This window comes from Camponotus vicinus, unplaced genomic scaffold (assembly GCF_025532165.1).
Source record: "Camponotus vicinus isolate PSW18456_S1 unplaced genomic scaffold, iyCamVici1.0 SCAF_3, whole genome shotgun sequence".
NCBI classification, from domain to species: Eukaryota; Metazoa; Arthropoda; class Insecta; order Hymenoptera; family Formicidae; genus Camponotus; species Camponotus vicinus.
In genome coordinates, this window is record NW_028141967.1 from 24829014 (window position 1) to 24842828 (window position 13815).

Here is a 13815-nt window from a genome sequence, read left to right on the forward strand (position 1 = left end):
ATCATCTTTGAACTTGAGGTTCTAACATTTATTTTTTTTTGATAGAAAGAATTTCAGAAAATACAGATAAAATATCACGTAATGATATTACGCAATTGGCTATTGATTAGAAAATGTTTAAAATCCCGAAAATAATAGTCAATCATGAGATAAGGCATTGTGTTTATGTGTGTTTCTTGCTATTTATAATACTCGTTCTTGCGTACCGAGCCTGAAAGCGCAGAAATAAACATACGAGATAACATTAAATTTATTACACTTCTATGATACATGCATACTGCATACACGTATGTGCTACTTGTGTTGGACCTATTCCGTCTTTTCCTCTATCAAGATGCGGACGCGTCGCGTCATCCGCGACAGAGAGGGGATCGCAGGCCTGGAAGGGATCACCTTGATGTGTCATTTGAATTCTAGCCGGTTTCTGTTTCAATTGCGTTGTCGATTCCATTAACTGGTGTTTGAACGTCGTCTGACAAAAATATGGGAGGAAAATGGTCCAGCATGGATCCTTCGCAAGTCGAGGTTCCAGAGATAAACGTTCTTCTGGAAAGAGATCCCTATTTAAGGATGTATGAAACCGATATTCGCCGAAGGTATTTATGTTTAAAGTAATTTATGTAAACATTTACGTAATTTTTATCCTTGTTACTCGTAATAACTCGAGACTTCTCGTAGTTATTTTTAATAATAATGTTTTATCCTTAGGTATGCCTTATTTAAGGATAATGTTGAAAAAATAGAAGCAGGAGATGGAGACTTGAAGCAATTTACAACTGCGTACAAAAACTTTGGTATTCATGTTAAAGATGATAATAGTGTCATTGCAAAAGAATGGGCACCTGGTGCACAGGAAGTATTTCTGACTGGAGATTTCAGTAAGAGAAAGCTATATTTATGTATAATTTAACATCATAAAAGTCTTGATTTGATTAATATGACTCTCTTTTCTATATAATTATAAAGATAATTGGAATAAAACTGCTACACCATACAAAAAATTAGAATATGGAAAATGGGAATTAAATTTACCTCCGAATGCAGATGGTAGTTGTCCTTTAAAGCATCTATCTGAAGTAAAAATTATCATAAAAAATCATAATAATGAATTGCTTGAAAGACTGAGCCCTTGGGCGAATTACGTAGTACAGCCACCAAAATCAGAAGGAACTACTTTTAAACAACGTATATGGCATCCAGAAAGTGTATATAGATATAGTTAGAATTATAAATGTGTTGACATATTTAGGACGTAGCAAGAAAATTTGTATTTATATTTTTTTTTTCCAGGTATACAAGTTTAAGCATCCTAAACCAAAAAAACCAGAAAGTTTGAGAATTTATGAATGTCATGTTGGAATTGCTACTCAAGAGGGGCGGGTCGGCACATACTTGGAGTTTGCCAAAAATGTGATACCACGGATTGAAAGGCAAAAATACAATGCGATACAATTAATGGCAATAATGGAGCATGCGTATTATGCTAGTTTTGGATATCAGGTATATGTAGTGGTATAGAATAAATTTCTAAATAATTATATAAAAATCTGCAAGTATCAACTCTATAATGTGTCTTATTAAAATTAATTTAGATAACTTCCTTCTATGCTGTTTCGTCTCGTTACGGAACTCCGGATGAATTGAAAGAGTTGATAGATGTGGCACATCAACATGGTCTCTATGTTTTATTAGATGTGGTGCATTCGCATGCTTCCAAGAATACTTTAGATGGGCTAAACATGTTCGATGGTACAGATGCATGTTTCTTCCATTCTGGCTCTCGCGGCGAGCATTCTTTATGGGACAGTAGATTGTTCAACTATGGGGAATATGAAGTACTTCGATTTTTACTGTCCAATTTACGTTGGTTTATCGAGGAATATGCTTTTGATGGATTCAGGTATTTATTTTCTGTGAGAAGAGATTTATATAGTTTGTAAAAAGTTTGTGACACTTCTCCGTAATTTTTTATTAAAATGTTTGAATATTTGGTAGATTTGACGGCGTTACATCGATGTTGTATCATTCAAGAGGCTTAGGACAAGGTTTCAGCGGTCATTATGATGAATATTACAATTTGAATGTTGATGTGGAGGGTATAGTCTACTTAATGATCGCTAACCATATGTTGCACGAAATATATCCCGAGATTACTACGATAGCCGAAGATGTTAGTGGAATGCCAGGCGTTTGCAGGTATGAAACATATATTAATTTATATAAGTTGAAACAAATAAAAATTTGAATGTAATATATAATAATATTATAACTGATAAAATATTCAAGGCCAGTCGCCGAAGGTGCAATAGGATTCGACTATCGGTTGGCCATGGCTATTCCTGATAAGTGGATCAAACTATTAAAAGATACCAAAGATGAAGATTGGAAGATGAACGAAATTTGCTGGACATTGTCTAATCGAAGATGGATGGAGAAGACGGTCGCTTATTGCGAGTCTCACGATCAGGCGCTCGTGGGCGATAAGACGATTGCATTTTGGCTCATGGATAAAGAGATGTACACGCACATGAGTACACTTAGTGATCACAGTGACATTATCTCTCGTGGCATTGCCCTCCATAATCTAATCACGCTGATAACGCATGGTTTGGGTGGCGAAGCTTATCTGAACTTTATAGGTAATCATTCAGTTAATTTTATGTGCACGATTATATTTTCAAAATATATTCAATTTATGTATCAAGAAAAAATATAACAGCATAAAGATATTCAATAAAAATGTGTCTAATAGGCAACGAATTTGGCCACCCCGAATGGCTGGATTTTCCAAGGATTGGAAATGGAGAAAGTTTTCATTACGCTAGGCGTCAGTGGAATTTAGTGGACGATGATACACTCAAGTACAAATATATGAATAATTGGGATCGCGCGATCAATACGCTAGAAGAGAAATACGGATGGCTACATGCTCATCCTGTAAGCAGTTTTGTACATTACACTACATTTTATTATTTGCGTAAACTCAGTGCTGAAGAATTGAAAGATATTTAAAGAATTAGAGTAACTTGTGAGAACAAAAAATATTAATTTTATAGGGCTATGTAAGCTGGAAACATGAAGATGACAAAGTAATCGTATTTGATCGAGCTGATTTAACATTTGTCTTCAATTTTCACCCATCCAAATCGTTTGCTGATTATCCAATTGGTATGAAAAATCCAGGAACATACAAGATTGTTTTATGTAGCGACGATGAACAATTTGGAGGACACCGTCGTGTAGATACAAATGTACAACATTTTACACAACCGGAACCGTTTTCTGCATATCAACACAAGACGATGGTTTACATTCCGTGCCGTACAGCTATCGTTTATGCACAAACTGGTAATGCATAAATATATTTTGTTAATATTGTCTATAGCGAATAATATTAATAAACAATTTAATTTTCATAAGCCATTTTATAGAATGAAAAATGGAAAGCTTGTCCAAAAATTATAGACAATATAATATAGATAATAGATTATACATAAATGAAAAGAGAAAGATCTTATATTTTTATAGAATATAAAATTATGAAACTTATTTACACAATTAAATTGGAACTTGCATATAAAGAGATGTAATAAATCCTGAAAAAATGCAAATCAATTTTGATTAGTTTTAATCAGTTTATTAATTTTTATCAGTTTTTATTAAAATATTTTATATAGTTTATTGTTTAAAGAGGCTGAGATGTATTTAATTTATTCAAAAGTTATCTTTATTTTACTTTTCATTATTCCACTTTCTAATTTTCTGAATATATTTTGAATAAGCTTTGTATGTCAAAACATATATCTTCTTTATTCTTAAAACATATATCTTCTTTATTCTTATTTTATAAAATATACTTTTAGAAAAGTTATTATTGAATAGAAATTTATTCAATGTTAAAGAAATTAATTGCATTTAGGTATTTATAAAATGAGAAAATAAACCTGTTTTTTTCAATTGAATCTTCAAGTAAAATGTTTCCATTTTAATTATTAATTTATATTATAAATATATTTATCTTGTGAAAACTGCACAATTCATATAATTTTGCATTTATATATCTTATTTATCATGTTGCTGAAATAATGTTTACATTATTTGTAATTTGTGTCACACTAAATTCAGTCTCATTTATATCATAATCTTTCATTTTTCTTTCTAATAACCACCATTTGTTTAGAAAGCCTATATCCACTACTCTTTCATGGAAGGTTACAAATCGTGGTTTTAGGTAAGGGCAGACAGCCTTGTACAATGAACAATCTTTATCATAATTATCTAACCAGATCAGAGACAAAATACCCAAGTTTAATCTCCTCACAAGTCCTTCATTGTAACATTGTTCCAACCATTGTATATGCTGTACAGAAACGGGATTGCGTATAGGTTCTCCCACTTGTATTAATTTTATACTACTTTGTATCAATTGCTCCCGGAACATAGTTTCATCTGGATTGTATCGACTAGAGTAAAAACAGCCTCCTAAAACTATAATATATAATTATTTTCTATACAAGCAAATTATTTTTATCTACATATGTCTTAAAAACCAATTATAATTCAAATCAATTATAATTTTGAGAAACACACAAAGAATGATACATACATGTAGTGTATATTGCAGCACGTACAGGATGTTCTCTGCAATCTTTGACTACATCAATCGCAACATCTTTATAATCTATATACAGATTATGCCAATATTTTGCTGTAAAACGAGAAAAATTTTTGCGTTACATGAACATAATATGACACTTAATTCTTTCTATTCTTATTTACCCCAACGTTCGAGAAAAGTGCCTTTAATTTTTTCGGGCATTTCATAGTTTCTGATTTTATTTCCAATTTCATTAAATCTTGACGTAAACAATTTAAAAACTGCTCTGAGTCGATAGGGAAGTTGAACCATTTGTTGAGAATTCATGTTAAATATTTTTAACAGAGCTTTCAAATACAACAATTAGTTGTACGAATTTAAATACTGTAGTCACGATACCATTATTACATTTAGTTGTTTGAAATAATAGGTTATGTAAGCCGCGTTCAGTGCGAAGTAGCTATTCCTAGTTTTAAAGCGATATCGCATTAATCCGATGAAAGGATTGGCCGCATTCAGCGGACTCAACCGCTAAGTAGCAATCGAACATGATTGGTTTCTACTTTCAGGTCCGACCAATCAGCGTCGAATTACATCGGAAAATCTAGTAATGTTGCCCAACTGTTGAGTCCGCTGAATGCGGCCATTGGCTATCTGCTAGGGAATTTTAGTTTTGTTAAGTTATCCCTTCGGGCTTGCGGTTGGAATTGACCAATCAGAGTAGCCGGCCGACGAATTGCTTTGTTCTGATTGGTCAATTTCAACCGCAACCCGCAGTCAGTGTTCCGATTAGGGATTCCGTGCGCGCGCATGTGCGATTGTGAAATTACATTTTAATCTCACGTGTGATTACAGCTTTACGTGACACATCTTGTACTTTTTATTATCCGCGGCCATACACAAGCGTGTACAGCATCGATTAAAAGTTTTGAAAAGTTTTGTTCCGCGTCGAACGAGTGACCGAGAAGGCGGATCCGCGGATTTGCCGGTTCTCGATTTCGGGACGAGACGAGACTCGCCGTGCGAATATCTCGCAAAAAATTGTCGATCAGCAGCACTGTCATCGTCAATTGTGCAATCGTCATCATGTTTATTCAGCTGCGATCCGTTCATCGCGCGCGATCGATTTCACGTGTCCTGTCAACCGAAAAGACGAGCTTGTGATAGCGGTGAAAAAAAGCAATGTCGAGATCCGTGTCTTTCAGCTGCACCTCGTTACACTTTCGGTACTTGGAATGAAACATCTGTTCGAAACGAGATAGATGTATGTATGTATATATTCGTGTTTTGTGACGAGAAAAAGCGAAACGAGAGTGCAGCTGATACGATCGAATCGGTAAATAAGTACGTAGGTTTTGGCGGGAGAGGAAAGAGGAGAGAAGACAATTTACAAAGTGGAATGTAGAAGAGTGTAATTAGAATTAGGAGGAGCGAGTTCTCGGTGTACAGTCCGCTCCAGTTCGACATTGGTAGTATACGAGCAATAAGCAGCCTTTCGAGGTGCAGTAAAGTAGGAGCGCGCAAATGTCAGATGGCTTATGACGGCTACGAAGCGAGAGTAGGAATGTGACGGGTGCAATTTGGCGGCTTTTGAATTTTCTCAGCAGAAGGACTCAAGTCCGCGCGACTCGCTGAGAATCGTCAATCGTGCACGATGGAGGGCCACCAGGTACGTAAATCCGCATCCGAGGTATGAGAGACACGTTGTTTCGAGTTCAATCAACTCGATCGTTATGACTCATTCTGTTAACAAATGGAATAATTCCAGAGCAATTCTTCTTTTCCCATTGTGTTCTGAGCGAAAATTCCTTTGATTTTATATTCGATTTTATGTGCTCTTTCTTTGCTTTTTCTTTTTTTCTCCAGGTAAGAGCGCTGTATGACTTCACGGGTGAGTCAGGAACGGCGGAATTGTCTATCACTGCTGGTGAGCTTTTGACTGTCATACGAGACAATGTGGGAGATGGCTGGTGCGAGGGATTTAATCAGAGTGGACAATCAGGCTTGTTTCCAGCGGCGTATGTTCAAGTGGTCGAACAAGCTGCAATCTCTTCCAGTACATATTTTTATTTATGAAAATTAAATATATTTCTTATGTTATTCTGTTTTTGTTAAACAATATTATTATTATGATACAACTTTGTATTTCTGATGAGAAAAAGAAAGGGATAGATAAGTCATTTACTTTTGGAAAATTATATAATGTTGCTGATATTGATTTAAATGTGGATTATATGAATTATATATACAGATACTGTGGTATTATCCCAGCAAAGCTCTGGGGATTATTGGGACGATGACTGGGATGACGATTCTGAAGTTGGACAAACACAGGCTTATGTTCCACCTACGCAACAACAGCAGCCACAAGTTATACTGCCACAGCAGAATAGTACTAGCGAATATGGCGATCAAGTATCAATGCATACTATACATTCTGTGATACCAGACAGGCCTATACCCAATGTACCAAAGAAAAATAACAAGTTTTCTACATTGATCAAATCAGGAGAAGATAGTTTCCTAATGGGCACTAGAATAGTGACTGTGCCTGAGAGCGAAAAAATTTTTATAGAAGAGGACGAAGTTGGCCGATGCAAGTGGATGCCGACCGGGGAATCTTATAGTTGCGTCGTCACCTCGCCTAAGAAGGAATCCAAACTGAAGGGTCTCAAAAGTTTCATCGTCTACCAGCTAACTCCTACAGTAAGAAAAATTGTTGCACCTTCTATCTTGCATTCAGGTAGAATTGTAAAGCTTTTTTTCTAATATTAACATTTATTTTAATTATAGTTCAACAACATACAAGTCTCGAGAAGATACAAGCACTTTGATTGGCTGCACGAGCGTTTAGAGGAAAAGTATTGCTTCATTCCTATCCCACCTCTGCCCGACAAGCAAATATCCGGACGCTATGAAAATGCGTTTATCGAGCATCGACGTACGCAGCTGCAGGAGTTTGTCGATTACGTATGTCGACATCCCGTGCTGTCGCGTAGTCGTGTTTGGGAGCACTTTATCACGTGTACGGATGAAAAGCGATGGAAGGCGGGAAAACGACAGGCAGAAAAGGACGAACTGTTAGGCGTAAATTACTTTAACGCCATTCAGTGTCCGGACACGTCACTGGACATCATAAAGATGGAGATTCAAACGGATGCCTTCGGTAAATTTATCAACGGATTAGATTCGACAGTGAAGAACTTTATGGCCGTGGCGGTCGACCAAACGAGGAAGCATCAAGTACTGTACAAAAGAGAATTCCAAAAGATTGGCCAATCATTTACGTCACTCGGCCACGCTCTGGAGGCAGATGATAACGGTCGTGGAAAGCTGACGCGCGCGTTGAAAGCTACCGGCGACGCTTACAACGATATCGGCAAGCTGTACGAAGACCAGCCCAAATTCGATTGGGAGCCATTGGCTGATAAGTTTCATATTTATCGCGGTATTATTAGCAATTTTCCGGACGTTATCAGCATTCATAAGGTATTTTACGATGTCACAGTCCAATTAATTGAAGTATAATTTGAACAGCTTAATTATCAATGGTTCATTTTTTTATAGAGCGCTGTGCAAAAACGAAAAGATTGTGATCGATTGGTCAGCGAACACAAGATGGAACCACAGCAATTACGCGAGCTTTCACATCGAACTGACATAATAGCCCGCGCGCTAATCGCCGAGGAAACGCATTTTCAAACGGAACGCGAAGTACATATAAATAAAGCTGTAAAGACACATCTCAGGGAACAAATCACCTTCTATCAAAAAATAGTCGATAAACTACAGGAGGCGTTAAATGCGTTTGATGAATAATACTCGAATAATTGTCATAATCTGCCTAAGTAATATAAAATCTGATCGCTCTAAAGCTGGTTAAAATCATCGCTCACAGACAAGTACTCCGAGTACGATCATGATAAATATGCCAAATGCACATAATTTCACAGTGAGATATGTACATAGATTAAATATGTATTAATTACATCACAGCAGTCAAATAGTTAAACTAGATAATATGAATAATTGAAAAATTGCTATACATAATTGTCAGTATAGTCAAGTGATCATCTCAAGATTGATAAATAATTGGAATTGATATACAGTTATGCAATAATCATTGATATATTATGACAAATTATAATAATATATTTTGCCTTGATATTAATTTCAATGTTTATTATGTCTCGACATGTAATTCTGAAATTTTTATAAAATGTTTTTTTTATGAATTTTTCTTAATAGAGAATTATATTGCCGATATTATTATGTATATATAAATTTAAATTTTATAATCTATATCCGACTTTATTATAAATGTTGATTGCAAAGCATTGTATATTGCAATGTGAATTGTTGTAAGTGTAATAATATTTTGTAACCAGAAACATTCATATCTGTGTGTGTTGTGTATCATTAAAAATTGATAATCATGTCTATTGATCTTGCTTGGAACGTACAATAAATTGTATATCGAGATTTCCATATTCTATATTAGCACAAAAATGTTATCACTTTTAAACAAAATAATCAAAATCGAAAATGTACATATAATTACACTAAATAATTACGCTTAAGTCATAATATGACAAGATCAGATTTGTTTAAAGCAGCTAAATATAGAGTATATTCTAAAATTTTGCTTTGTAAGATTGATAAGTATTTGCCAAACTTGATATGGATTATATTTTCTTCTGCAGAATATGAAAATTATTTATTCTATCGCAGTGAGAATTTTATATATCGTTTGGCGCATGTCATAAAGGAAAAAAAGATAAATTGTTTGCGCATAATGTTTATGGAATGTTCAAGGGGCAGTCATTGTACACATAGATCTAATAAAACGCATTATTATTTATATAATTATGACACATGAATCTATACACTTTTAGTATAAGAAGCATGCGTAATGCGTTAGTGAAAAATAACAAAGTGCAAGACACGCTACATTCTTGTTATCGCATTTAAATAAGTTGTACAAAGAGCTTATGTATATATACATATACATATTAACATATAGGCACATATATGTATATAAATCGACATACCTATGGCTAAATTTGTATACAAAAAATATTGTTAATTAACATGAATTGATAAACACAGGAGAAAGTGCATTCAATAATAATGGAATATTACTGCAATCCTTTGTTGAATCGATCCGCTTTATTCGTTTACTGTTTTGAATTTACAATCGCAGCGCTAAAATCCACATGATATTCGATGAAAGAATTTCCCATTAATTCACTGACAAATATTGCCAGCAACGCAGTTTACATGTAATATATATTTCGAAGAATCAAAATTATTAGAATATTTCGGCAAGAGATAAACTAAAGTGAAGAATAAACTGAAATATGTCGAATAAATAATCGTTTTTTCTTTTTGGAAAGGATTCTAATAAACGGTTCTATTGAGTTTCTTTTTGGAAAGGATTCTAATAAACGGTTCTATTAAGTCAAGAATTTTAAATATCATTTATTAGTTGTATCACATTCTCAATCAACTACCATATAAACAGTTCATACCGTTTCCTATCATTGCCACGCTTTCTCTTCAATTCAATTCAATTTTATTAACAAAATATCTCTTGGTGTATCATGAACTTATTACGCTTCTACTATGTGATCTTTTTTTTTTAACCACGGTGTATATTATTTGTATATACAAATATATAGATCAAAAGAAATTCACAAATTTCGATCGTCATGGGAGAAAAATCATTGTGCTTGATGACCCGAGCGATAAGATGCGTGAAAGATTAAAATTGTACAAAAACAACAGAAATATAACAAACTAACTATTGTCCCAAGTTCATTCGGAGATAGCGCGCGCGCGAAGACAGTCTTTCTAAAGTACTTCACGTGTATATTGTATATATGCGACACTTTTTTTTCTTCTAATTATAACTCGCGTACAAAAAATAGCGCCCATCCTTGTGCAATCACATGATCACGCATAATCGACAACAACTAAATAAGTCATGCAAATATAGGATAAATGTTTAATGCGCCGCGTTCGCTGTAATATTCTCTTATGTCTATCTCAAAATATGCATACATCGATCTTTCCTAAGGCCAATCATTCTTTAAAAAAAAAAAAAAATCAGTAATGAAGAATAAAATATTTTTAAGTAAGACACTTGGAATAATATTCATCAAAATAGGATTTTTCTTCTCTCTCTCTCTCTCATCCTATTTTACATGCTTTCTTTCAGACATAGGCCGCAATATATGTATATAAAGAATGTATGCTATGTTACATAGTTAAGCTTTCAGAGCCTGATAGGACAGTATTGATATGCCGTTAACATCGCCAAATCGAGCGTAATAACAAATAGGTAATAAGCTCTGCGTGATCCAACGTCACCGGAAGGACATTGCAAACACATTGGCACATTTTAAAATCTATTTTATCTTTATTCCGATTATATTCTTCAACGTGCGACATCGATTCGCGAAAGCAAATCGGCGCGCGAATTATCTCGATTATTATATTCATTATAGTATAGAGAGCTTTTCTTTGTTTTCTTCTATACTTTGTTTATAACTTTTTGTTTTACGATAATACAAGACGGGGGGAGCGGGAGCGCAAAATTGTCTCGACGAGAGACAATTATTCATAAACTCGGTACATTTGCATTTTCTAGCATAACGATCGCAAAAAGCCTTATACAATGAGAAAAATACAGGATAGGAAGATATTAGTACTCGATGTATGCAATCGCGTTAACGTTAGACAAGAACGTTCGCTTCCTAGTTAAAGTTCGAAAATTGTTTCGGTAATATAACACGAATGACATACGCACAGATCATGTCAAGAATCTTTGCCGCGAGTGAAGAAAAGACTTTTGACATTGCGCGACTTTGTACATCACGCTACTTCTATCATTTCCTTTCTCGTTCTCGCTCTATGCACACAGCAGTCAGATTGGCCTTTACAATTTTTTCTTCTTTAGCTAAGACTGCATTAACAATTTATTCTCGTCGCTATTTAGGATCAGCTTATCTTTACATCACATTTACAGTATTCCTGCCGATATGTTTGTTCATATGTGTGTGGCACGGTATTCTGAATATACAAGCTAAAGCTCTGTTTTAAAGATCTCTCTTTTTTTAGAATTTTTATCGCAGAGCCGTCACAACGTGCGTGTCTATTAGCGTAAAACGAATTCTAGCGAATCTCTCTTATTAGATGACATGATGTTGATTACACGCGGAGCACTTTAGCATCGGGATCGAAAGAATACAGATATACGTTCGAAAGGGACTATTACTGCAATAATAATTACACTCATTAATATAGAATTCTAATTCTCTACCAATCTATTGTGTATTAATGAGAAAAACACGTACAGCGTGCGTCTCCACGACAATCTTCGATCCTTCGCATATCCTATTCGTACAAGAAATTGTGGAGCACTGTACGTACATTTCTTACGCATTGATACATTTGAGCGCTTTAAATATAATCTACAAGCTTCGATAAAAAGAAAACATTATCTCGCAACACAGATATTCGAACACGTTCTGTGATATAAGCACCTATTAAAGTCTCTACTAATGGCACGTATGGTAATGTACCATCATCATGTCATCCAAGGCACTTCAGAAGTCAATTTACACAATGAAAGACACCAATAATAGTTTAGTTGGATTAGTATATAAGATTATTTTGACAAGCGCAGAATTAACAATAATTTTATATACTGTTATATCGCTTGTTCATTGCACCGTTAGATAAATAGTATTATTCTACGGCCGTAAAGTAGAAAGTGTCCGTTGTTATTAGGTTTAAGACTGCGAGAGACTGTCAAGAACATGAAACTCGAGATGCGAGGTAAAGATACTTAAATTAATCGGGGTGTTTTAATTATGTTTCTTCAGAAAAGCAAATAAAAATAAATGACATTTGCAATACTAAGATGTTCCAAATGGCTAATTGGACGAAATTCACTGCTAGAGAGCGATGTTTTCCAACGCATCTTCAAAGATAAGATCATCATCGAGATTCAGCACGCTTTCTTTTTTCTATAATTTTCTACGATATTCCTTTACATCGAGAAGTGCCCGCTGTACGGACGGATGCCTAATATGATAATGCCAAGAGATTATATTATATTATAGTTTAATTCTGCGAGAGAAAAAGTGAGTATACACTATAAACAGGGAGCCTGTTCGAAAGCGCAATTAGCATATTTTTCTTTTTTACATTGTTTGCTCGGATCTTTTTTTTTAACAAGAGTCATATGTGTGTGTTCCGAGTGTTCTACTTTCATAACTAATAACTGTGAAACACGGGAATCGCTAGTCGTCTCTTTTTATTCATAGATATGTCTTGTAAAGAATATTTTAGCTTTGCAATTGAACAGCGGTTTACATTATATGATATTTATCCCAATTTATCAAACTCGCCTATAATATTCATTCAAGCAACAATTTTGGTAAATATGAGGCGTTCAAAATGTGTATTTTGATTAAAATGTGATTTATATGATATAAGCTTCATGCTCAGTTCATTTTTTAATAAAGATTGAATGGTGGTTTATATGAAACTCTCCTCATTCCGAATTACAATTGTACATTTTTATATCTTGCATGAAGAAGATCCTCGCGACTACCAGTCTTGATACGAATACGGCAAAATTATTATTGTGAGAAATTATACTTTTACTAATATTGCGAATAAAAATAATAAAGACTTATAAATAGATTCGAAGTCAGATCATTTACATAACATTTTCTTTCATTTCTCGTTGATTAATCCAATCTTGTGTTTATACAATGATAAAATAAAACGTGTTAAAATTACTAGCTCCTATATTACCGTATAACAATTCCGATATATGGCACACATTCCAATTGTTAAAAATAACATTACTTTACATTAAAACAAACTCATTAAATCATCACACAAATTGAGACAGAATAAAATAACATTACATGTCTTTACATGTAGGAAATAATTATAATCGCTATGACATTATCTTTACAGAAATGTGTTTCTCATATATATCTCTTAAAATCAGGCACACAAGATAATTTATGTGAGTTTCAACATGTATTTGTGCATTATGTACACCTTATGTATCCTATGGAAATAAAAGTGTAATATAATGCGATATATTAATATATTAGCAGAATAATGTACATATATGTTTATGCTCAAGCTAACTCAGTGGATCCTATTCACAGAGCAGATCCTATGTGTTAATC

At 34.1% G+C, this 13815-nt stretch overlaps 3 protein-coding genes across 5 annotated transcripts; 2 read left to right on the forward strand and 1 right to left on the reverse strand.

Annotated features, from left to right (window-relative positions):
- The first annotated feature begins 355 nt into the window (after nt 1–355).
- Agbe (1,4-alpha-glucan-branching enzyme) lies at nt 356–4036 on the forward strand. 2 transcript variants are annotated; one of them, XM_083093930.1, is made up of 10 exons: nt 356–596; nt 709–878; nt 967–1205; nt 1291–1500; nt 1593–1900; nt 1996–2196; nt 2287–2639; nt 2753–2937; nt 3057–3348; nt 3432–4036. In XM_083093930.1, exons 1-10 carry the CDS (start codon nt 484–486, stop codon nt 3434–3436), a joined length of 2076 nt encoding a protein of 691 aa, XP_082950056.1. In that variant the 5' UTR covers nt 356–483; the 3' UTR covers nt 3437–4036. The 2 variants fall into 2 exon arrangements, with proteins under 2 accessions (XP_082950056.1, XP_082950055.1); XM_083093929.1 differs by lacking the exon at nt 3432–4036 and having other exon boundaries at nt 3057–3419.
- LOC145968475 (mitochondrial import inner membrane translocase subunit Tim29) lies at nt 3499–5060 on the reverse strand. Its single transcript, XM_083093964.1, has 3 exons — nt 4780–5060; nt 4607–4708; nt 3499–4488 (listed from the first exon to the last, which is right to left on the reverse strand). The coding sequence occupies exons 1-3, from the start codon at nt 4922–4924 to the stop codon at nt 4070–4072; spliced, it is 666 nt and encodes a 221-aa protein (XP_082950090.1). The 5' UTR covers nt 4925–5060; the 3' UTR covers nt 3499–4069.
- Nucleotides 5061–5495: 435 nt separating this feature from the next.
- Nucleotides 5496–13312, forward strand: Sh3px1 (sorting nexin 33-like protein SH3PX1). Of its 2 annotated transcripts, none has more exons than XM_083093933.1 (6): nt 5496–5865; nt 5943–6266; nt 6464–6653; nt 6849–7303; nt 7391–8086; nt 8165–13312. In XM_083093933.1, exons 2-6 carry the CDS (start codon nt 6252–6254, stop codon nt 8414–8416), a joined length of 1608 nt encoding a protein of 535 aa, XP_082950059.1. In that variant the 5' UTR covers nt 5496–5865; nt 5943–6251; the 3' UTR covers nt 8417–13312. The 2 variants fall into 2 exon arrangements, with proteins under 2 accessions (XP_082950059.1, XP_082950060.1); XM_083093934.1 differs by having other exon boundaries at nt 5496–5861.
- Nucleotides 13313–13815: the final 503 nt, after the last annotated feature.